The 23,395-nt window shown below is 40.4% G+C and overlaps 1 protein-coding gene across 1 annotated transcript in view; it reads left to right on the top strand.

Moving 5' to 3' along the window:
- Positions 1 to 1,092: 1,092 nt before the first annotated feature.
- The window catches only part of LOC122904592 (oxygen-regulated protein 1-like), a 55,061-nt gene continuing 32,758 nt past the window's right edge, over positions 1,093 to 23,395 (top strand). The window contains exon 1 of the mRNA XM_044245587.1: positions 1,093 to 1,130. Coding sequence (XP_044101522.1) covers positions 1,122 to 1,130 — 9 coding nt within the window. The 5' untranslated portion in view covers positions 1,093 to 1,121. The remainder of the gene's footprint in view (positions 1,131 to 23,395) is intronic.

Raw genomic sequence — 23,395 nt, 5'->3', positions numbered from 1 at the left:
ACTCTCTTAAAAAACAAACTAACAGACAAAAACAAAGGGAAACAAGGAAACTTTGGGAGGTGTTGGATAGGTCTGTTCTCTTGATTGTGATGACTGTTTCATAGGTTTTTGTTTTCATCCTAACTCATCCAAATGTACCCATTAAACATGTGCAGTCCTTGTATAACAATTATGTTCCAATAAAGTCGTTCAAAAGCACCCCAGAAAACAATAGAAGACCTTCGACCAGGGGTTCTGGTGACCAAAATTAAGGTAATGATGATGACAATTGATTTGATACATTTGTCACCTTCTAGGGTCCCGTCCTCCTTCTGCTGTGGCATTCCTCAGAGTCCATCTCTGCCTGGCCAGAATAGGTACGTATATGGTTGTCAAGAGAATAAGTGAAAAGTAAAGATAATATGTCATTTGGTAGTCATCTAGAACAGGAAGTAACTTGTGAACTCTTTGAAGTCAGATTTTTTTTCTTTTTTTGGCTGGCACATGTCTTAAATGGAGCAGCAATTCACTTGTTACAGGGACTTACCTCTACTTCATAGTGTCTAGATGAAAACATACTTTTCGAGATAAATATTCAAAATATCAACTTCAAAATAAGGTAAAAGGATCATAGGTTTATATGCCAAATTATATTTATATGTCACAAAACATCTATTGATTAGAAAAAGAACAAAATAGGTTCTTTTGTGGCCATTTAATAAAATTGAATTTTATCTAGAATATGTTATTTACTTGTTATTATAGGCAACTGGAAAGACAAGGGAAAATATTTATGTGTGCTCTAGTTTGTACTTATTTATTTATTTATTTAATCAGGATGAGGGAATCCACTCACTGGTCCATGATAACAGCCCCGAATCTCACCCGAGCTCTATCCTTTGTCATTGCATGCGTGGCTTGGGAGTTATGTGAAGTGTTTGCTGTTGCTACAGGCAATGCACATGACAATGCAAACATTGCTCTTTCCTTTGATCAGCAGAAATGAAAACCAGGTTTACTCCTAAGCAGTATCTGAGCAACAGTGTCCCAGCGATGCCAGGCCCTTTGCTCTGATTCTTTTAAACGTAGCCATCTTGATTAAGACACTAGAAACAGCTGAAGACTTTCTATGTAGGCTTTGGATGTTACAGGTAAAATACATGATTTTTTTCTTTCCTGTCTTTTTTTTTTTTTTTTTTTGGTAGAGAATGGTAATTAAAATTTAAGTTTCATAAAACTTTATTGAGTTTTTAAACAAGAGGCTATCTTTAACTTTTATTTAAATGAGGGAAATTGCTTACTATGCCAAGATGAGTAAAGAATGCAGGACAGGACTGAGCTAAATAATTTTTAGTCTTGGTTGCTGTGGGGGAAGTGAATGAACTAATTTTTCTTGTGAAGTGTTTTACAGGTGTTTCTGAGATATTCTAGTTTTGAGAGGTTGTTTGGACACTTGTTCTTAAGTTCAAGAGCCTGTGGCTAGCATAGGACTTGGGAGTTAATCCTTAAAGCTCTGGGGATAATTGGAGAGTGTAAGGCAGAGAAATATTATGAGTAATCTTTGTTTTTAGAAATAACAGCTGACATTTGTTAACTATGGAGGCAAATAGAGTAGCTCATGATGGGGCAGAACTAGACATATACCTGAAGACCACTCAGGAGGATATCCAGGTACATCCACATAGTCTAATATGGGATGACAGGGATAAAATTTAAGAATAGGAAAAGAATATTCAGAGAACAAGGCAGAGTGCTGATATATATATTCAGGGACTCAGTCCCTGGGAGAAGGAGTTTAATATGGTTTCTAACGTGCAAGTTTCTCCCTTGGTTTCTAATGTAGATGACATTAATTTCTCATATTTTTGCACTTGCAATTTTTCATGTTCAGTAAGTTAACAGTCAAGCTGCAAAAGTCCTAGTTGCAGAATGGGTAGATGGGGAGGAGAAGCTTAGATGTGTCCTGGCAGTTCACAGGAAGTAGAGTCAGAGCTTGTGGGCTGGAGCTGGAAGCCGTGGGATGTGCCTGCATGCAAGTCCCTCAGGGCTCCTCACACACTGTAAACTAAACTGCTGCATGAAGGTTAGCTATTATCTTAGTTTTTTTTTTTTCTTATCAGTTCAAGAGGAAGTTTTTTTTTTTTTTTTCATTTTGATTAAGTGACTAGCTGTTCTGAAAGCCGTGGAGATGGCTGGAGCAAGGAGGATTGCACAGGGTCCAACAGGCTCAATGCATTTGCTAGACATGCAGGCGAAGAAGCTCCTTCTGCCTCGCTCAGTGCCGTGTTCCCTGTGCATTCTGCCTAGTAAGAAGAATGCAGCCGGCCCCAAGGTCTCTGCACTGACGTGGCGGCTCAGAACATCTGCTCCGAGTCCTCCAGCCCAGGGCAAATAATTCCACCTCCTCCTTCCTGTTTGCATCTGTAAATTGGGAATAGTAAGGGCAGGGTGGTGGAATGCCACTACATACAGTGCTTAGTACATTGTGAGCACACAATGTATAAACAGATTGATCTTACTTGTTCTGGGACTGACATGCTGACATCATTTGAGCAGGGAAACCCACACTGTCTAGCATATTTGATGTCATCCCTATGTGGGTGGCCTTTAGTGGCTTTATGTGGGGCTAGAGCTGGAGTCTCCGTAGGAGGAGTGTGGGCATACAGCTGACTCTTGTATTCCCCTCAGCACTGAAGATAGTGTTACTCTGCAGCCTCAGGACCTATGACACAGATTTGGACACTAGAGAGATAGGAGCTGATTTTGAGGGGACCAAAGAATGAAATTGCTTGGGATCGGAGTGGCTAGACTAGATGAGCCCCATTACCTCAGAAGGTGGATCCTTAGACGGTTCTGTCAGTCTACAGACTGAAAGCCCAGTCCAGCTAAACCTTTTTATTGCTAAAGCTTCTTAATAAATCCCCAATCTCCTTATCTCATTTGGCATATTTGAAATTAATGGCATAATATTTTCATAAGAACACAGTATAACATCACTTTCTTTCTTTTGGACAACGACAATGTATGTATTTAAAATTTGTAATGTAGATTATGAGGAGACTCAAAGTGATTGCTGAATTACTTGTCATTGGTGCCATAGCAATAGGTGTTTAGTTTCTGTTTATATTTACTTTATTCAGTATCTAAGAATCATTTAATAGCAACATAACATAAAAATCAAACAGCACCTAGAAACATAAACACAATGAAGACTGGGGCATTACCACAGTGGAAGGATTCCTTTGGTGCACGCAAATGCTAGAGAAGTTTGGCAGGCATGTCTTACCTAGTGAAGTCAGAAAGAAAGTGAATAGCACAGACCATCAGCTTATAAAAAAAGAAGTTGTGGTATTTCAGGTGTTAGTGTTAGAGTGTATAAGGCCTGGCCAATAGATTATTTTATTCCAGGTTGGCTTACTTAGTCACAAAAGAATTTTAGTAACTAGAAAACAGAAAGAAGATCAGCAACAGGTATCATTGCTAGAACATTCTATGAGTATGCTTCTACTTTCCATGCATGGTTGGTGAATGCCAAATTCCAATTAACTATACATCCTAATGATATATGAATTAATATCAGAATATCATACATGCAATAACTATACTCAAATAAAGGAAATAATTTGAAAGAAATATAATACCTTCCTTTGAGAACGTATTTCAAAATTTAATAGCATTTCAGGGACATTAATATGAATATCACTTATCACAACAAAGTACCATAGCTAAGAAAGTGTATGAGATTGGCTATCAAGTGAATAAATGGTTCCTAACTTGTCTAGATAACGATGAGATCCGATAGTTAATATTAAGTAATTTAAAATTAACTTTCCTAAAAAACTCAGCAGCTTTTCTATTACCCAAGGATTCAAAGCTAAGAATTTAAAATTTCTTGTCTTATGTTCATATGTAAAACTAGGGAATATGGGTGTAACATGTTTATGCCCATTAAGAAAATGAATACTGATTGATGAGTGATTTGTTTTAAAGTATTTTTGTTAAGATTTTATTTATTTATGAGAGAGAGAAAGAGAGAAACAAAGCAGGGGGAAAAGGAGAAGCAGGCTCCCTGCTGTGTAGGGAGCCGATTGTGGGGCTTGATCCCAGGACCCTGAGCCACTCAGGCTCCCAAGGGCTTTGCTTTAAATAATTTCATTCTTCGCATCTGAAGTTATTTGATGTTTCAGAGAAGGTTTTCCTAAAGAGCATATTGAAATGATAACATTTGCTTATGATATATAAACTGCTTTCTGGAGTAAGTTAAACACTTTTAGTGATATTAGGGTTGGTGAATTTATAATTATTCAGATTTCAATATTAATTGATTAAAAAAGCATTTCCATAGTAGATGCTAGACGATGGGACCTTCTTTGATATAGAAGTGAAAAGCAATTTTCCAAAGATCTCAGAAGTTTCTCTACAAAGGACAAGGGACCAGGCAAATGCCTTCTATTTCTAAAGGTTTTGCTCTGAATGAGCATTGCAGGCACTGGTCAATCAGGCAGGCCGCACTGAGGCATCCTTCACCACGGCCCTGGAAGTTCAGACTCCCACAACACTCAAGACATCCCAGTAGTACCTATGGTCTTTGCCCTACGCCTTGTTGTCTGCCCCTTAAATCTTACCTCTCTGGTACAGAAGGGAGTAAAATCTAAGGAAAGAATGAGAAAAGCATAATTAGTTTCCCCCTAAGGCCCAGAAGAGAAGGGCTTGTGTTTGGGGTTGCCTCTGACTGCTTTGTGGCTTACTAAGCAGTTCAGAGATCGGAAAGAGTCCAAGAAGGAAGAGGTTCAGGGCCTCTTGTCTCCTCAGTTATTCTGGAAATCTGGATTTCTGAGACAGCCTCACTTGTTGGGATAGACCTCTCAAAGAGATGTGTAGTGCAGGAGGGTGTCATTCACCTCCTTAGGTCTCCATTTCTACGTAAGTGGTGCAGATAAAATAGCTCTCTTGTAGGGTGGTTTGATATTTAAGAACCCAGCATATTTTAAATGCCTTACAAGTGTTAGCTCTTATTTTTTGATACCCAAATTTTCATTTCCTGGCCACAAGGCCCATCCATTTGTCGAACGCATTGAAATAGCAGAAAAGGACTAATCTATAAGCAGTAATGTTGGCCATTTCATCACAAATGTGGGTAAACGCATCACAGGAGGAGCTACCTCAAGATACGCTGATGTGACAGATTTGATGGCCATGGTGGCTTTTTCTCACAGAAATGATGACTCTCCCTAGAACATTTCAGTTCAGGTCTGCTGTGAGTGGGACTTGGCAGCTTTCATCCCTGTCCTGGTAGTCTTTTCTTTTTTTTTTTCTTTTTCCCCTGTCTTAATAGGGCTAGTCAGCTTAAGGAACAGATCTTGCTCAAGATTGACAGCAGTGGTCTTCAACTTGTGGAGGTCTGTTTTCTTACTGTAAGCTTCTTTGCCAGAAGAATTTCTCCAATTTGGCCACTACAGGGTCTGATGGTGATACTAAAATGAATGCCACCAAATACCAGGTACCTGCCACTGTTTATGACAGAGGTGTGTGTGTGGGGGGGAGTCTGGAACCCAAGCCTAGCTTGGTTTGGAAAGACAGACCCCGTGCTTCATGGTGCAAACATGGAGAGTACCCAAGCTCTCTAAATCACAGTTTCCTTTTTGTGACACAGTAAGAACAGTAGGAGTGGCCTCAGAAAGTGGTCATCCGGATTGCGTCATTCTTCCCTATTTGGGCATGAGGAGAGATAATTCGCAAAGTCCATCAACAGAAGACTCATGGTTAAGGATTTGAGAGGAACATAGCCCTTCACTGTTACTCTCTGGGCATGAAAACCTGGGCTTTGAGGGTCCTGGACATGACTACTCTGGGTTATCAGGGCCTGTGTCTTGTTAGTTCGACACCTTCTGTATGAATGTCATAGGGCTACCGTCATGGAGCACAATGGATTAGGTGGTTAAAGTAGCAGGAATTTATTATCTTATAGTCTGGAGATTAGAAGTTGAAGATCAAGGTGTCATCAGGGTTAGCTCCTTCTGATCATTGTGAGGGGGAAATCTCTTCCATGTTTGGTGCCTGCTGGCAATATCTGATGTACCTCAGCTTATAGAAGAATATCAGTATCCACATTTCCCCTTTTTATAAAGTACCAGTTGTACTGGATGAGAGGCCTACCCTATCCAGTATCACTTCATCTTGACTAATTACATTTGCAATCACCCTATTTTCAAATACAGTCACATACTCTGGGTTAGGCCTTCAACAATGTATCAGTTTGGGGGTGGGGACAGGACACAATTCAATCCATGATGCCTTCCCTTTTCTTAACAATAATCTTTGACTCTTTTCAAACTTAATCAATGTTCTCCTGATAAGGGAGGGAGACTGGAAGACTTGAATCCCTACTTCAGGAGGCAATGAGCTTACCCAAGGCTCTCCTGAAGTTAAGTCAGGATGCTAAAACTGCTAAAATAGGTCCTCCACATTTCTCTTTCCAAATCAAAGGGAAGCTCATGTGTTTCTGGCTGTGCTCTCTAGGAGAGCGAAGGACCTCACCTATTTCCTTCTCTACTGTGGGAAGGGTTGACCAGAAAAGGCACTGGTCATATAGAAGCCATTCAGTTTGAGAATCTCCATCTGGTGGCTGCCTTGTTCTACCTTCTTCAGCAAGAGCTTAGTTCAGTTGGGTTTGCTCCTCCTGGTTGAGCTGTAGCTTGTAACCCGAGGCTGGCTTAATGGGCTGTGGTCAATGGGCAGTAAACAGCCAAGAGCTAAGATCAGAGCTCTTCTATCTTCTCAAACCCTGGCCTCCACCCAACTAGTCTGGAAGTGAAGTAAAGGGAAAAGGTAAGAGATTTAATGCTGACTAATTATTTACAAAGGGCTCAAACCAACAACTACCATAAACCACAGAGTCAAAAGCACCTTCCAGAACCAGGGAAGTTAGGCTGAATTTGACAGAACATAGTAAGGGGTGTTCACAGGGCCTGAAGTGCACTGTGGGGAGAGATGTCTGGCAAAAATGGTGGAGGTGAGACACTCAGGCTCATCTCGTCCTGCAGACTCCCTGCTCTGACTCTACTGGGAGCTCTGGGAAAGAGGGGAAACAGAGCTGACCAATAACCCTCTTGCAAGTCCTGGCTGCCTCTCTGGGCTCACCCTCAACTTTGGGTGTTCCTTGCTTTTCTTAGAGTTAATTTGAATAGTTAAATCCCTGTAGCTCAAAAGGCAACCTGACTTTTACTTTCTAAAGATAAATCATAAAGGAAAAACTCTTCAGTATAGGCAATTTTTTTGTCTCCTTACATCTAAATGCCTGTTTGACGTATTTTGTCAAACTTCACTTTAGTCACAGGAATGTACTATTGTTATTCATCATTTAAGGGCTTTACACTTACAGAGGGATGCCTACACTTGGCAAAATGAGTAGAGAGCTTCCATTATATTCTTATTAAAAGGCCAATTTAATAAGGGCATCAGTATCTAAGCAATTTTTTTTATAGTATCAGATCCAAATACCCTTGAGGAATCTACAAAAGGCTTTATTTTAACAGCATAACACAAAGCTTATCAAGGTCACAGACATACACTTATTATCAAGAGGCTTCCTGAGGAAAAGTAAAGTAAAAATATAGGCATGCAGGTCTCCAGAACTTCACTTTTTAACAGGTAGGATGGAGAAGGAAAAATGTTCCCACTGGTTTTGGGGTAATTATTTTTAGTGTAATGATCTTTGAGGGCAGTAAGCAATGGGAAGCTGGACCTCACTTTGTACATTCAGAAAAAAAAAAAAAAACCTGTGTGTGGAAGAAGAATCAATTAAAAACTCATGGATTTGAGAATGTTTCACAAAATTTCAGGGTCCTCTGAATTTCTGTACAATTTTTAGAAGAAATGTTTATGGTCAGTGTGATCTATTTGTGATTGCTTCATTAGATCAAGCCTTGCTAAAATACCCAAACTATTTATGTTCTGTCTGTATGTGTGTATTGGGGGTGAGGGAGGTGAAGGGAGATTTGTTTCTAGTGTAATGCATGGCAAATAGTAAGTGCTTTTCTTAGATTATTTTTGCTGCACATAATTAAAACATGAAAAATAGACTTGAATGCATTTCTTTCTTTCTTTCTTTTTTTTTTTTTTAAAGATTTTATTTATTTATTTGACAGAGAGAGAGATCACAAGTAGGCAGAGAGGCAGGCAGAGAGAGAGGAGGAAGCAGGATCCCTGCTGAGCAGAGAGTCCAGTTCCGGGCTCAGTCCCAGGACTTTGAGATCATGACCTGAGCCGAAGGCAGAGGCTTAACCCACTGAGCTACCCAGGCACCTCAAATGCATTTCTTTCTTATTAAAAAATTGGAATATACAGTCCAGGGTTGATACAGTAGATCTATAATGTTGAGACTCAGGATTCTCCTATCTTTTCATTCTGCTGTGAGGAAGCTGGAGGAAAAAAGGAACCCTTCCTTATTAATGAATCTTCCTGAAGGAACCATACAACACTTCTGTTTCCACCTCTGTGGTTAGAACAATGACATGGTCATAGGTGGCTGCAAAAAATACTGAGAAATATGCTTGAATTCTTTTACCAAAAATAAAGAAAAAAAATGGATTTTGAGATATAGCTAGCAATCCTTTCTCTACAGATAAAAAATATATATATATATTTGCTTAACTGAATTGGATCAACTGGCCAGAACTGGTGTACATGAGATATTTTGTTGACTGATGTCTCATGAAAAATGGGGTAAGAAGCTTCTTATCATAACTTGCGGTATGATAAATCAGCATGGGATTTGGGAGAGAGAACGCTGGTCCTGCACACATCTTGGGCTGACCTTGACTTCCTGTGGACAAGGATGTTAGAACTCTTGTGTTCTTTTATTCCTCAAGAAATTGGGTGTGAACATGAATAGTGTGAGACAAATGCTTTCAAATTCCATCAAATGAAAATCAAATGCTCTGAGGATGAATAGGATTGATCTAAGCTCTCCAGTTTTCTCCATATAGTCAGCACATGGGACAAAATCTAGGGAAGACTCTCACTCCCTCATGAATTCACAGAACGTTCTCATCACTCTTTAGAAACAAATTCAGTGAGTATTTAGTGTTCAATCTTTCCTTTCGTGTTGTTTAAAGTAGTTGTCAAAGTGTTCCTCGCTATTGTTAAGTAAACAAGTAAGTACATAAATAAGAACACACCCTCTCATAGGAACCTAATGACCAAAACTCATTGAAAGGAAAACTGGCTTTGTAGTCTCGGTTAAGTCATACACGCTTATTCACAATTTCTGTTTGCTGCCTGTTTAACTCCATTTTTAAATAGGAAACAGAAAGAATGCCATTAGGCCCAACAGAAATCTAAATATAGCTGAAGTCAGGCACATAGTAGGCGGCTCATCATGTACCTTGATGGTAGGATTCCTCTGAAACTTGCACTACTGCCTTTGCTATAAACATCACCTCTTTTGCCAGGTGTGGTCCTGATGGGCTGTGACTAATGGCTGTCACTATATCATGGAAGATATGTTCACTCCTTCACTTGCCAGTCTTCCTTTATCCCCTTTCTGGCTGACTAGGATGCCTTTTCCCTTGAGAATGGTGGATGGTGTGAGCCCTGTGGTGGTCCCACATGGAACATGCACACCACTTCCTCCCAAACCCACCTTTCATTCTTGGGGTGCTAATCCTTTACCCTCATTCCCTTCTCCTTGCTTGCTCATGGAAGTCTCCTCTTGCCCACAGACTAATCTAATTTTCCCAGGGCTGCCTCTGTGTCTGCACAGCACATATCACACTTGTCAATACTTGTTTAGAGCTGATCTTCCCTGGGAGACTTGGATTCAGGGTCTCAGGGACTGTGTCTTCTGGTTCGTGGCCGTGTTCCATGCCCAGCTTGGTGGCTGACACGTAATAGGTGCTTGGTGAATATTTGTTTGTTGTCTGACAGATGTAACCCCTCCCCTCTCATTATGGCAGACAGGTTCCCTGGACAAGGCATGTACTTGGAGCCCCTGTCTATGCCTATATAGAATGGACCTGTTGGTCTCCAAGGGCTGGTGAGATCAATTAGTTTGTTCCCTCCTTTTTTCAGATGAAGCAATAGTTTTAGTTTACTAGGTCTGACAAAAAATTACCACAAGCTGGGTAGTTTAGATGACAAAGTTATTTTTCAGCAGTTCTGGAGACTAGAAGCCCAAGATCCAGATGTCTGGAGATGGTTCCTTCTGAGGGCAGAGAGAAGGATTGGTTCCCTGCCTTTCTCCTCACTTCTGGGGTTTGCTGGCAATCCTTGGTGTTCCTTGGCTTGTGGAAGCATCACCTCAATCTCTGCCTTCATCTTCACATGGTATTCTCCCTCAGGACATGTTAGTCTCCAAGTTTCCCTTTTTTGTGAGGACACCAGTCGTATGGGTTGAAAGCCCACCCTAATGACCTCATTTTAATTTGGTCATCTGCAAAGATCCTGCTTCCAGGCTAGGTCACATTCACAAGTACTGGCAGTTAGGGAACACATTTAGCACACAGCAATGACTCAGTTCATAACATATTGTCCCCTCTGTTGAAAGATAAAGCTACTGACTCACCATTTTTGGAACATGGAGGTTGGGTTATTTTCCAAGGTCTAGTCTTATTTGTAGTCTTTGTGAGCAAGAACAGTATGAGGAAAACTTGGCTTATAAATTAAGAGGTCAGTTCACTCAGGTAATGGAGCTTGTTTGCTAGGTTTGGAAAATGGTCTTCATATAGTGTTTCCAGCTGATTGACATTAGACCCACTTGGCTGCATATCTACCAAGAAGCACAGTCACAAGAGTTCATTTATTCTCATGGATCAATAAACAATTATTTAGAGAAAGTGACTTTGTCAACAATTTAATTAAAGTCACCCAACCTTTGAAAAGAGAAGTAATTCAAGTTTGGCCACATATTAGCCATATGGCCCTAGGCAAGTCACTAAATTGTCTGGATCTCAGCATGCTATCTGTAAAGCTCTAGTACCGGATTAGGTAACCTCCAAGGACCCTTCTGGCTGGAATCTTCGTTGAATTATGTAGTTCTTTTAGTGTTGAAAGCAGAACAGACCTCTAAGGAATAGGGTTATGCAAAGTATAAAAAGGAATCAATTGTTGAAAAACTTTTCCTATTCATTATCATCAGTAGATATGAAGTGGTTCTAGGCTCAGCATAAAAGGAAGAGGCTTGGTCCCTGTTGTCATCTACTTCTATGTGCTCATTGTCTGCTCCATATAAGTGACAAACCAGCATTCAGGACACATGTCCACTGCTAATGGGGCACTATTCCCCTGGCCCAACCCCGCGATCACACACTGGTAGGTTTGTAGTGTCAAAATTTGCATGGGTTGACTATGTCATTTTCATCCCCTAAATAAGTAATTTTCTAAGGAGTTATTTATATGAGTGTCTGCTAGCATATGTAAGAAACTGATCAAAATTTAAGTTACTTGTTACTAGTACCACTGAGCCTCCGGGGTGTACACACTCACTCTTTATAATCTCTGCATAAAAGCTCTTGTTAATAATAACATCATTACTATAAATAGAGACCTTTAGATGCTCTGTTCTTCCATTGTCCTGTCTCTTACAATGCTCAACAGATCTTAATCCCTTTTCTTTATTTTGTCATAAAACTGTGACCCCCTGATTATAGGGAGGATACAGAATAGACCAGATATCTTAACCATGTTTGGATAAATCAGTCATCACCCTTCTTTTTTCTGAGAAAAATGAGACATAGCGCCTTGAGTGAGGGGCGTAGACCCTACTTTCCATTCAGTCATTCCAAAGCAAACAGAAAAGAGGTGTAAATGTCTGTTAACTGTGCTGTGTCACTTGTGTGGGCATTCAGTTTTAAGGATGCAACCATCGTTACTGTGAACATAGAGGGAAACCAAACTGTTGGTGTTTTGTCTCATTTAATATTGAGACTAAATATAACAACCTCAGGAGAAAGATAATTGATTAATTAACTTAGTTCTAATGTTTGAAGGGAATATAGATTTTGATATGAAGCCAGGGAGATAAGATCGCAATACAGTCCCTCGAATTTGAGAATGCTTCGGTTTACATTTAAATAGTATCTGATTTTAGAACTTTCCTTTTCAAAAGAAAAGAAAAGAAAAAAAAAAAGTCCCCCACAACAACATTACAATGAGGGAAAGAGTTGATTTTTAGCAACATAACAAAGTCAATCATAGAAGTATTTTATCGCAACATTTTATATTCTGTGTTAGTATCAGTCACTAGGTTAGGTGTTGAGCATACATGATATTTAAAGCAAAAAAACCTTATGAGATCAGAACAACTCCACCTTATACATGGAAAAAACATAACACAGAGGGACTTCAGTAGTCTGCTCAGGTTCACCTAGTTAGGAAATAGTATACTAGGGTTTATGCATGGAGCAGGACCATTTGACTCAAGCCCTGAGCTCTTTCCAAGTAGTTTGGAGTAGTATTAACAGACTCTTGATTTGCACACATGCTGCTGTCACACAGCTTTGCAGGAGTGGGAGCCAGATGACTACAAAGGCCTTGTTCTAACACAGATTCCTATGGCATCATTAAGCCAGGCCTTAATGATGCTGATGGTATGTCCTAAGCCAGGCCAGTACTGGTGAGTTTGATGGAAGAGGAATGGAAGCAGGCACTAATGGGCATGCAGAGATGAGAGAAATAGTTCCTCAGAGTACATTTAAGAGGAAAAAAAGTACACATATCATTACGAGAAGAGAGACAGTATGAGTGTCATATGAAACTACAAAGTAATGCTATTGAGAGCCTAAGGAGGGACAGATCCTGGTATGCAAAGGTCTTTTCGAACCCCACTCCACCTATGACCACTGACGGTTGTGGGCTGTGTCATTGGGGAGAAGATAAGGAAAGACCCATTTGAGGAAAAACATGTGGATGGGTCTGAAGGATAATTAGGGTTTTGGTAAAAGCAAATTCAGGTGAGAGATGGCATTGCAAGTAGAGGGAATGATATGTGAGAGGCATAGAAGTGGAGCTACTGTATGAACAGAAGACTATTCTACTGTAGAATAGCATCACTTAGAACAAAGAAATATTTGAAAAGCAGTCAAGGTTTTTTTTTTTTTTTTTTTTAGCAGTCAAGGTTTTTAAGACTGGGGCCTAGGCATATGCTAGCCCAGGGATTTCAAACTCAGTCTCATGGTTCTCTAAGGAGCCTAGGAATGGGCTTCAGTTAGTGCATGAGGTTTTATTTGAAATTTTGAGTATGTGTCCATGTTTTAGTTATCTATTGCTATGTAACAAACCACTCCAAAGTGAGCTAAAATCCAAGTGACTTGAAACAATAATTTATTTTTTCTTAGGATTTTGCAATCGAGGTTGGCTAGGCCAGGAATTAGAAATTTGCCCTAAAACTGCAGCCTGGTGTATGGGGACCCTGTCAACTCTTTTCAGGCCTCCTTCATGTTTAGTGCTTGCCCTTCTGCTGAGAATTTGAAGGAACACCCACCCCTATCCAAAGGTTCTACTTTGAGGGACATTTCCACAATTTATATCGAACCTCCCCTTGCTGTCAAGTATAGAATTCAGACAAAAGAGAAGACATCTTGAGTATCAGTTTGGCTCAATACGAATCAGAATTTTCTTATATCCTGACTAACTATGGCCCCTGTCCTCAGCCAATGAGTTCTCCACTTTTAGATGACTTGAAGAAACAAATGCATAACTGCGACTCAGGGATTCCGCAAAAGCAATTCCTTCACTTCAAGGCAATGGTCTTATGATGACTTGGAATTTAGAGGTCCTGAAGTAGTTATTCCCTAACATAACAAAGCTATTCTGAGATGCAGAAAAGCCACAGAGATGTCTGGAAAGAGCAGGGCCCTGGAGCATTTGGAGGCATAGAAAATGCCCATTTCCATAGAATCATGATTAACTGGTGGGAGTCTTTTTCACCCTGAGGGTAGGAGCAATGACAAGGAAGACACCACTTTCCCAATCACTCTTTGTTGCCTTGGAAAGGTCCCAGCCTATGTGCTATTTACATATTCTAAGGAGAAAAAAAAAAAATGAATGACTATGTCAGATTCTTACGACTGATTAATGCTGGTAATCAGTCTTACAACATCTGCTCACTTAACTTCATTAGCAGCCACGGAAGTGTATGTTTGTACTTCTCTTGCATTACTTAATGATGACCTAATTTACATTGGGCCTCTTCTCATGCTTTGAAGACATTCTTCACAGCTAGGTTAGATTTCAGAAGAGTCGTTGTTAGCTATGTTTAAAAAAAAAAACAATGATGTCAGGTGGGTCACAAGGAAGAGATTCCAAACTGCAGGTTCCCATTTTGATTTGGGATCTGAATGTAATAAATCACCTTTTTTACAGACATGTAACAGTTTTGGTCATATCCAAAACTTCAGGGAAAATGTTAGAAGTCTGGAAGTAAAAACACAGCAAAGTGATTTATTTCAGGACAGGAGTTAATCTCTTTCCACTTTGGGTCCGGAAATTCATGGGCTTTGTTTCCTAGATAAGACTCCCTCCAGCTCTGGCTAACAGGAATAAAGTGGTGAGGCAATCCTAGGTGTGGACAGTGTTATCAATAGCCTAAGGCTAAACATGATAGCTATTCTAAAAACAAGGCTTGATTAAATTCATCAATCAGAATATGTTTTAGATTTCCTTAGAACGCTGTTACGTGTAGTTCTACTATTCTACAAGTTTAAATATGAAATGGAGACTTTAAATAAAAGAAAGCTACCTGAGTAATGGGAAAAAACTGCCCATTTTTGGTGTAAAAAATGTCAGTCCTTTATATATGACTTCCACATTAGGGAGAAAATGTTACTGTAATTGTAGTAATTAAAAGATAAATGCTGAAATAATGAATCTGCGTTCCAAGCTTCTGGTCTATGTGGTTTTCCTTATATGAATAAGTACTTTTTTTGCTCTTGCAAAATAATGAGTAATGTCTTATTAAACTCACATTTCCTTCTTACATAGTAAGTATGTTACGGAGCAGTCACATGTGTTATGAATTGCTTTGGTGATAATTATGGCTAACCTGATTTCTTACTTGGTGCTAATGGTACTTTATGTCACTGAATCCTCAAAATAAAACTATACGATGTATATGATGATAACCATATTGTAGATAGGCAGGTAGGAGCTTAGACTATAAAATTACTCAGGACACATAGCTGGAAAGTGTACAGGTGGAGTTCCAATCCAGGTGTGGCCATTGTCAAACTATGGGCTTCATCAGGGTACTGACTGGCTTTCCACTTGGTATGTTGATAACATCAGACTTAGATAAATTCCACTGATGAGAAACTTGGTAGACATTTTCAGAAAGAAGTTGGAAGCATTGAAATATTTTCTAAATACAGAGTGAGAATGGCTCCGAGGAATCAAGTAATTTTTTTTTTAATTTTTTAAGATTTTTATTTATTTATTTGACAGACAGTGATCACAAGTAGGCAGAGAGGCAGGCAGAGAGAGAAGGAGGGGAAGCAGGTTCCCTGCTGAGCAGAGGGGCCCCATGCGGGGCTCGATCCCAAGACCCTGGGATCATGACCTGAGCGGAAGGCAGAGGCTTTAACCCACTGAACCACCCAGGCGCCCCAGGAATCAAGTAATTTCTTAAAGAATATTACTTGACAAAAACTAGTTGGAAGTGTACAAAAGTAATTCTGTATTTCATTTCTTTTACCTTCAATTTTTGCTCTGGAAGTGATATGTTTTTAAATTTCTAACAAGGGTTCCAGGGTTCCTTCCAAATAAAAATATCTTATATCATGGCTTCACAAAATGAGCTTCTCTCTACTTTGGTCCAGTGACTCAAAGGAAGAACTCTAGCATTTGTTAAGTAAGCACGAGACACTGTGCTGGGCAATTTAATTCATTTGATTCTCATGGCACACTGTGAGCTGGCCATTTTTCAGCTGACAAAACAGTCTCAGGAAATTTAGTTGCCTCAACACAAGTTGTACATCCTATAAGCCATAGGGCTGGGATTCCAACTTGCGTCTGTTCGTGCCCTTCTTAGAATTAGATATATTGTCCTTCGAAAAATGAGGTAAATGAAATCATTTCCCCAAATAAGCAGATTCTTAATTAGTTTTCCAATTTTATTTTTTGTTCCAATGCTTCATTCCAAAGGTTGGATATGCAGTCAGTGAGAGTTCCAATTCAAAATCTGCAGCAAGTTTGAAGAGCTGTGTTGGTGTGTTGTTTGTTTCAAAAACTGCCAATCTAATCAACATAGCTTTTTGTCTAGGAAAGTGAAGTCAGGGGCGCAAAGTGTCCAGATTTCCACTTGTGTTATCTCAGTAGACACACAGCTGCAAATCAGTAGCTGTAGTCCGGTTTCTTTGATTATTCTTAACATTTCCCTCCAAATGAGGGAGAAAACTAAGAAAACTAATGTTGAGTCGAGTCAGCAGGTTTTACATAAAGATTCAAGAAGCTGAAATGTAGGACCAATTCTGAAGACTCAAGACCAGGGAGGAGTTAATGACTCACCTTCCTGGGAGGTGTGCTCCTCCTTGTCACTTTGGTTAGGAAAGGCTTTGGTGACTCCTGGCACAACTCCGTCCTTTATTAGTCTGGGGTGTTTGGGATTATTGAGTCAGCTGCAGGAATGAGTTATACTATTCCTCTTAGGGTCTGGATTAGCTTCCTGGTCCCGTATGTCTGCACAGACCCTGATTCACAGCCTCGGATAGATCCGGGGTCCTTGAAGCCACACGGAATGATCAGCAATGTACATGTGGTTGCTGAGTATCAGAAACTTCTGCTCCTTGGCCCTGGTTGTTTCCCAGTTAGAGAAGCTAGGAACTTCAGACCCCATTCCATACCCTGGTATTCCCCTAGCCTCTGAGTCTAGGTTCCTTGTTCCTACAAGTTAACTCCAATCACCAACTCCTTCCTCAAAATCAGTCTGCACACATGGAACTACCGTGTTCACCTACTTCTCTCTGAGTCCGTCTCCAGAATGCTTAGAGGCAATTTATCTCCTGGGAAGGGTAGTCTTCTGCATCATCTTTGTCTTCACATTCTGCCTGGATTCTTTTTTTTTTTTTTTCCCAATTTATTTATTTTCAGGAAAACAGTATTCATTATTTTTTCACCACACCCAGTGCTCCATGCAAGCTGTGCCCTCTTTAATACCCACCACCTGGTACCCCAACCTCCCACCCCCCCGCCACTTCAAACCCCTCAGACTGTTTTTCAGAGTCCATAGTCTCTCATGGTTCACCTCCCCTTCCAATTTACCCAAATTCCCTACTACTCTCTAACGCCCCTTGTCCTCCATGCTATTGGTTATGCTCCACAAATGAGTGAAACCATATGATAATTGACTCTCTCTGCTTGACTGATTTCACTCAGCATAATCTCTTCCAGTCCCGTCCATGTTGCTACAAAAGTTGGATATTCGTCCTTTCTGATGGAGGCATAATACTCCATAGTGTATATGGACCACATCTTCCTTATCCATTCATCCGTTGAAGGGCATCTTGGTTCTTTCCATAGTTTGGCGTCTGCCTGGATTCTGTTTGGACTTGGAGAGCCCCACCCCAGGGGTTAATACTCTGACAATGATGCAGCAACACCAGCAGAGGGCAGCAGAAAAGCAAGGGTTTGAGCCAGATGGATTTAACTGAAATATTGGCTCCAACATGCATTTAAATGGCCAGGGGACCCAAGACAAGTGTCAGTTTCCTCATATGTAGAATGAGAGAAAAAACTATTGTGAGAGGTTGTTGAAGGATCAGAGTCAACACAAATAAAGCTCCTGGCTTAATGACTGGTATGTATTAGCCATTTAATAAGTGGTCGTGTTTATTAGGTATTTCAATGAACTATTTAGACAGTGGGAAGCAAAATGTAACTTAGACATACTTAAGCCTCTGGCATGGTTTGTAATATTGAAAACAAGGAAACTAGGACTGGAGATCTCCCGTACCAGCCCAGGGATCTTTAGAGAATGCCTATTCTGGTTTTGGTGAGGTCGCATTCTCACCTTTCTTAGGTGTTTTAAAGGCAGATCTGACAAGGAAGAGGAATTTTCTCCCTCTAGTAGTATGTCTGGGTGGTGCAGCCAGGGAAGGACAAGAAAACCTTTGGAACCTCCTGGAAAGTTGGAAATTTAGGCTGAACAACTGGAAGGTTTAACAACTTATGGAGGTTTGTTAGACAGCAGAATAGCTTTACAAATGAATTACCTGGAGCCAAAAGTCTTAGGTCATCTAAAATTAGACTGGACAGACACTTGACAGTGAGTTTTGCTGGCAGGAAAATGAACAAGGTGGCCTAAAGACTTTTTCCATTTCTAATTTCTGTGAGTCTATGGAAAGATCTCTTTCTTTTCTGTATTTTCGAATGTATTTTTTTTCTTTAGCCTTCTCACTGTTTTTTTTTTTTTTCTCCTCAGACACATTTATAAATTCTACTTACAAAGCTTAAAATTACAGCAAAAATGCCATTTCATACTGTTAAGTTAGTCCATTTTAAGCCCTGTCTTGCAAATTCGTCCTCCTACAAAGCAAAGCTGTCCTGTCAAGTTGCCTTATGGCCACTGCTATTTTTTTAAAAAATTTAAAAATTTTTTTAAAAATTTCTTTTTAGCGTAACAGTATTCATTGTTTTTGCACCACACCCAGTGCTCCATGCAATCCGTGCCCTTTCTAATACCCACCACCTTGTTCCCCCAACCTCCCACCCCCCCTCCCCTTCAAAACCCTCAGGTTGTTTTTCAGTGTCCATAGTCTCTCATGGTTCACCTCCCCTTCCAATTTCCCTCAACTCCCTTCTCTTCTCCCTCTCCCCATGTCCTCCATGTTTGTTATGCTTCACAAATAAGTGAAACCGTATGATAATTGGCTCTCTCTGCTTGACTTATTTCACTCAACATAATCTCTTTCAATCCTGTCCATGTTGCTACAAAAGTTGGGTATTCATCCTTTCTGATGGAGGCATAATACTCCATAGCGTATATGGACCACATCTTCCTTACCCATTCGTCCATTGATGGGCATCTTGGTTCTTTCCACAGTTTGGCGACCGTGGCCACAGCTGCTATAAACATTGGGGTACAGATGACCCTTCTTTTCACTACATCTGTATCTTTGGGGTTGCTATTTTAAAATTACATTTAGAGTACAGTTAATCCACCTTTGATAAGGAATTTAATATCCATTGGTGGATCAGCTTGTGACTTTATGCTGTGAATTTAGCTGCAGATTATGGAGCATCTTTCATTTTAAGTTATTCCCTGGGATGGAAAACCAGTCCAAATGCAGAATACTTGGTGTCGTAAAGATTAAAGCAGCAATCCTGCAGAAACAAAGCTTCTGCAGGGGACAAGCCTTTCAGGATGGACTCTCCCAGAGGAATGCAATTGGTTGTGAGCGTATGGAAGGGAGTTGGGTGTGAAAAAGCAAATACAAGAATGGAGAAGCAATGGGAGGGACCCAGAGAACTTTAATCATGGCACTGAGGTTCAGAGCTGGGTGGGCTCAGAATTCAGACTGATACAGGAAGCAAGTTTTAAAGATTAGAGAAAGCAATTGGGCTGGAGTTTAGGAAAGTAGCTGCAGTGTTAGGATCTCATCATGGCAGGAGGCAGGACCCAAGGAGGAACTGGATAATGGGCTTTGGCAACAGAAAAGGACACAAGCTGACATTTCCGTTTAGCTCGAAGTTTTATAATTGTCGTGTTGGGTCATAAGCCAGTGTCGGCAGCCTGCAGGTGTAGGTAAGTGAGAGTATTGAGGGGACATGTAATTGAATGAGATTTACAGGAAGAAAGAAGGTTGCTGACTTTCCAACAGCTCCAGACATAGGTCTACTTTGAATTCAGTGTCCCTTGGTTTTTAATTTTTACTTAGATCCTGGATCTTCCATCTGGGAAGTAAAATGTAAGGGAATTAAACAAACACTTCTAGAATGCCTACCATTTAAAAAGAGTTTGGCTAAACACTTTCATATGCGACTCCTTGAACTATGACAGCAGCCTATGACATAGTTACTTTTATTTCTATTTTATAGAAGATAGGGAGGCTCAGATGGGTAAATAGTTCACTCTAGTGCACACAACTAATAAGTCGTGGCCTTTAGATCCAGTTCCAGATCTGCGTGACTCTAAAGTCCCCACTCTTTCCACTCCATCATACTGCTTCCTGTGGAGGTCCAGTTCTGGAGGCTGGGCTTAGCATTAAGTATCAGGTGCTGTTGACTTCTTCCCTGCCTGGATCTCCTTCTCTGATCTCTTAAAAATCTATTCTTTCATTTTCTCCTCAATTAAAAAAAGAGACTTCATTTTTTAGAGCAGTTTTGGGTTCATGGAGAAATTAAGCAGAAGGTACAAAGACTTCTCATCACTACTGTAGTAGCTACCTAACAAGGCTCCTGCCTCTACAGCAGTTCTAACATCCATCCTCCTCATAGCAACCAGAATGAACTCTCTAAAATGTAACTCAGATTACTTGGTAAGTAAATTCCAAACTCCTTATCATGGCTTAGACAGCCCTAAACGCTCTGGTCTCTTTCTATTCCTTTGATGTCATCTTCCTTTACTCTCTACTTTGTTACATATTTTCCAGCCATAGTGGCCTCATTTCTGTCTCAAGGCTTTTGCACATGATGTCCCTTCTGTTTGGAATACATTTCTTCCATATTTTTGAATAGCATTTGCTTAGTTTTTCAGACTGAAGTTTCATCTTAAATGTCTCCTTCTTAGAGAAGACTTCCCTGAGAAACTGAGTGGCCCTTATCACTTTCTACTAAATTAACCTATTTTATCTCTTTCAAATCACTTCTGTACCTGAAATTATCTTATTTACTTATTTTTTCCTTTCTTCTTATTTAACTTTTAATGATATAGAAAATCACCCCAAAGTTAGAGGCTAAAACAACCATGTACTGAGCTCACACTTCTTTGGGTGAGCCAACCGGACTGGGCTTAAGTGAGTGACCTTCTGGGTTGGACTGGGTTTGTTCATGCATCTGTGGTCAGGTAGGTGGCTCTGCTTCTGAGGGCTGGGTGACTGGGGAAGCTGGAATAAGTTTCTCTCATCATCTAGCAGGCCAGCGCAAGTTTATTCATATAGTAGATAATAGGATTCTCAGAGCAAAGTATACCAGTTCTCTTTAGGTTTTGGTGCTGGCATCATGTCACTTCGGCCTCATTCTATTGGTCAAAGCTGCCCAAATTCAAGGGGTGGGGAATAGACACCACCTCTTGATTTACGGATTACATCGTCATGGGGTATGTCTATAGTAATCATTTTTTGCAAACAACCCACCATAGCAATGTATATTTGCAATTCATTTTAGGTTCTTAGCATCTGAATCCCTTTTTGAGTTTGGGAGATTACCCACTTTATGGATTTTCGGAGGGCAAAGATTATTTCTTCCTATAGAAACCAAACAAGCTACATAGTTTCTTTTCATTTTCTTTTCCCTTAAGGCACAGGCACTTGTAGAAGGTTGAAAGTGAACAAGGTAGTCCAGTAGGTTCCTTGTGGAATTGATTTTTTGGTTAGGGTGACAGCAAAGGTGACTATCCTAGGTTGATCTTATTTGTAGTATAGTTGTTTTCCTGGTAGAAAAGCAACAAGAACACAAGCTGTAGCACCTCAGGCTCTGTGGCGGGCAGGTGATTTCCTCATCAGGTCAATTCTTTATTTTATTTTATTTTAATTAATAACTAATAAGTATTTTATTTATTTGAGAGAAATAAAGCATGCATGAGCAGAGAAGAGGGGCAGAGTGAAAGGGACAGCATGTTCCCTGCTGAGCAGGGGGCCTGATGTAGGGCTGGATCCCAGGACCCAAGATCATGACCTGAGCTGAAGGCATATGTTTAACTAACTGAGCCACCCAGGTGCCCCCTCATCAGGCTGGTACTATGAAAGGTTTTGTATAGAATCTTAAGTTTTTTCTGGAATCTTATGCTTGAGCCTCATTCTTTAGACTTCTCACAGAGCCTATGAGTAACTCAATATTCTTTAACAGACTCCTTTTCTTTGTAATTCTCCAGGGTCAGATTTGGTTGTTTTGCCACAAAGAGTTCTCTTCCAGCACTTGGTATCAGGAGTGGAGTTAATTTTCCTTATGTAACAGGAAGAGTTAGACGGTTGCCAGGTCAGCCCAGTTGCTCATACACAGCTATCAAGGTTCTTCTTCTATCTTCATCCTTGGCCAGCCTTCGTGTGTGTTTTATCTTTACACTATTGCATCCTGCTAGCTCCGTGTATTACTTTCATGTTCCAGACAGGGAGGGGTGGCATCAGCTATGTCTGTTTCTTTTATAAAAAAACAAAACAAAAGTTTCTAGAAGTGCCCCTTTAGATCTTCCCTTACACTGTCTTGGCCTAAATAAGATCACCTAAATTACTGACTTGAGAGTTTGGGAGGTGAGTGTCTGACTCTCTAACCTCTCTAAGGAAGGCACAAAGGGAGGAAGCTAGAGAATGTGTGTTGAATAAAGTTGTGACCGTGTCACCCTCTTTATAATGATGGTCCTCGGAGGCCAGAGGCTGTGCTTCATTCATTTTCCTCTCTCCTGTGCTTAGAACAGTGCTCAGCAAGTTCATTGACTGAGTGGCTATAGCTGGAGATTCTTTCTTTAAAATTTATCGTTATCTTTTGCTTTTGTTACAGAACTACCATTTTATTCTAGGCCAATTATTAAGGATTTGTTTATTACAGATCTGTTTTTATGCTATATTTCTCTCTCCAGTCCTTTCCATCCTCTGTCTATACTACACTCTGGACTAGCATATCATCTAGAACACCATTTTTATCTTGTCCTTTTTTTCTTCTCAGAAGTCTGTATTAGCTCTGTTGTAGTAGAACTCAATCTCTTAGCCTGGAATTCAACTCCTTGCATTAGCAGTCTGTTACCTCTTGCACATCAGCAACTTAGTTGGTAATCACTCACAAATCCAGCTAATCTTGTGGCCATCTGGTATATGCTGTCATATCCAGTGTATACAGAGTGACAGACTGCAGGGCTCACGTGGGCAAACGGCAGAAGGCTTCCCTGTGAAGGGAACAGCTGAGATACAGGGAACACCCTCAATATAGAATGGGCTGCCATGTCATTTTGTTGAAAGGGCTACGGCAGTTATCGTTCACTTAAGACTTGTATTTAGTCCACAGTCTCATTGGTAGAACTTGTATCAGGAAGGGGATCTGACTGGGTTAAAGCAGGGCTGGGCTAGCTCAGTCCAGTCAGTGGGGTGCTTGGGGCAGTCTTTTTGAGAAGTGGAGCATGAACCTGGATCAAGAATAGCAGACTGAAACACAGGCTGGTCCACAGGGCAGAGTGCAGGGAAGGCTGAAGTTCAGGGGCATGCAGGTGTCCAAGGGCTCCCTGTCCAGCTGTGCAGGAACCAAGACATTCCTAAAGCCCTAGAGTGGATAGGACCAT

Source organism: Neovison vison, chromosome 4 (assembly GCF_020171115.1).
Source record: "Neovison vison isolate M4711 chromosome 4, ASM_NN_V1, whole genome shotgun sequence".
In the NCBI taxonomy this organism is placed as follows: Eukaryota; Metazoa; Chordata; class Mammalia; order Carnivora; family Mustelidae; genus Neogale; species Neogale vison.
This window is presented reverse-complemented; position numbering and strand designations above follow the sequence as displayed.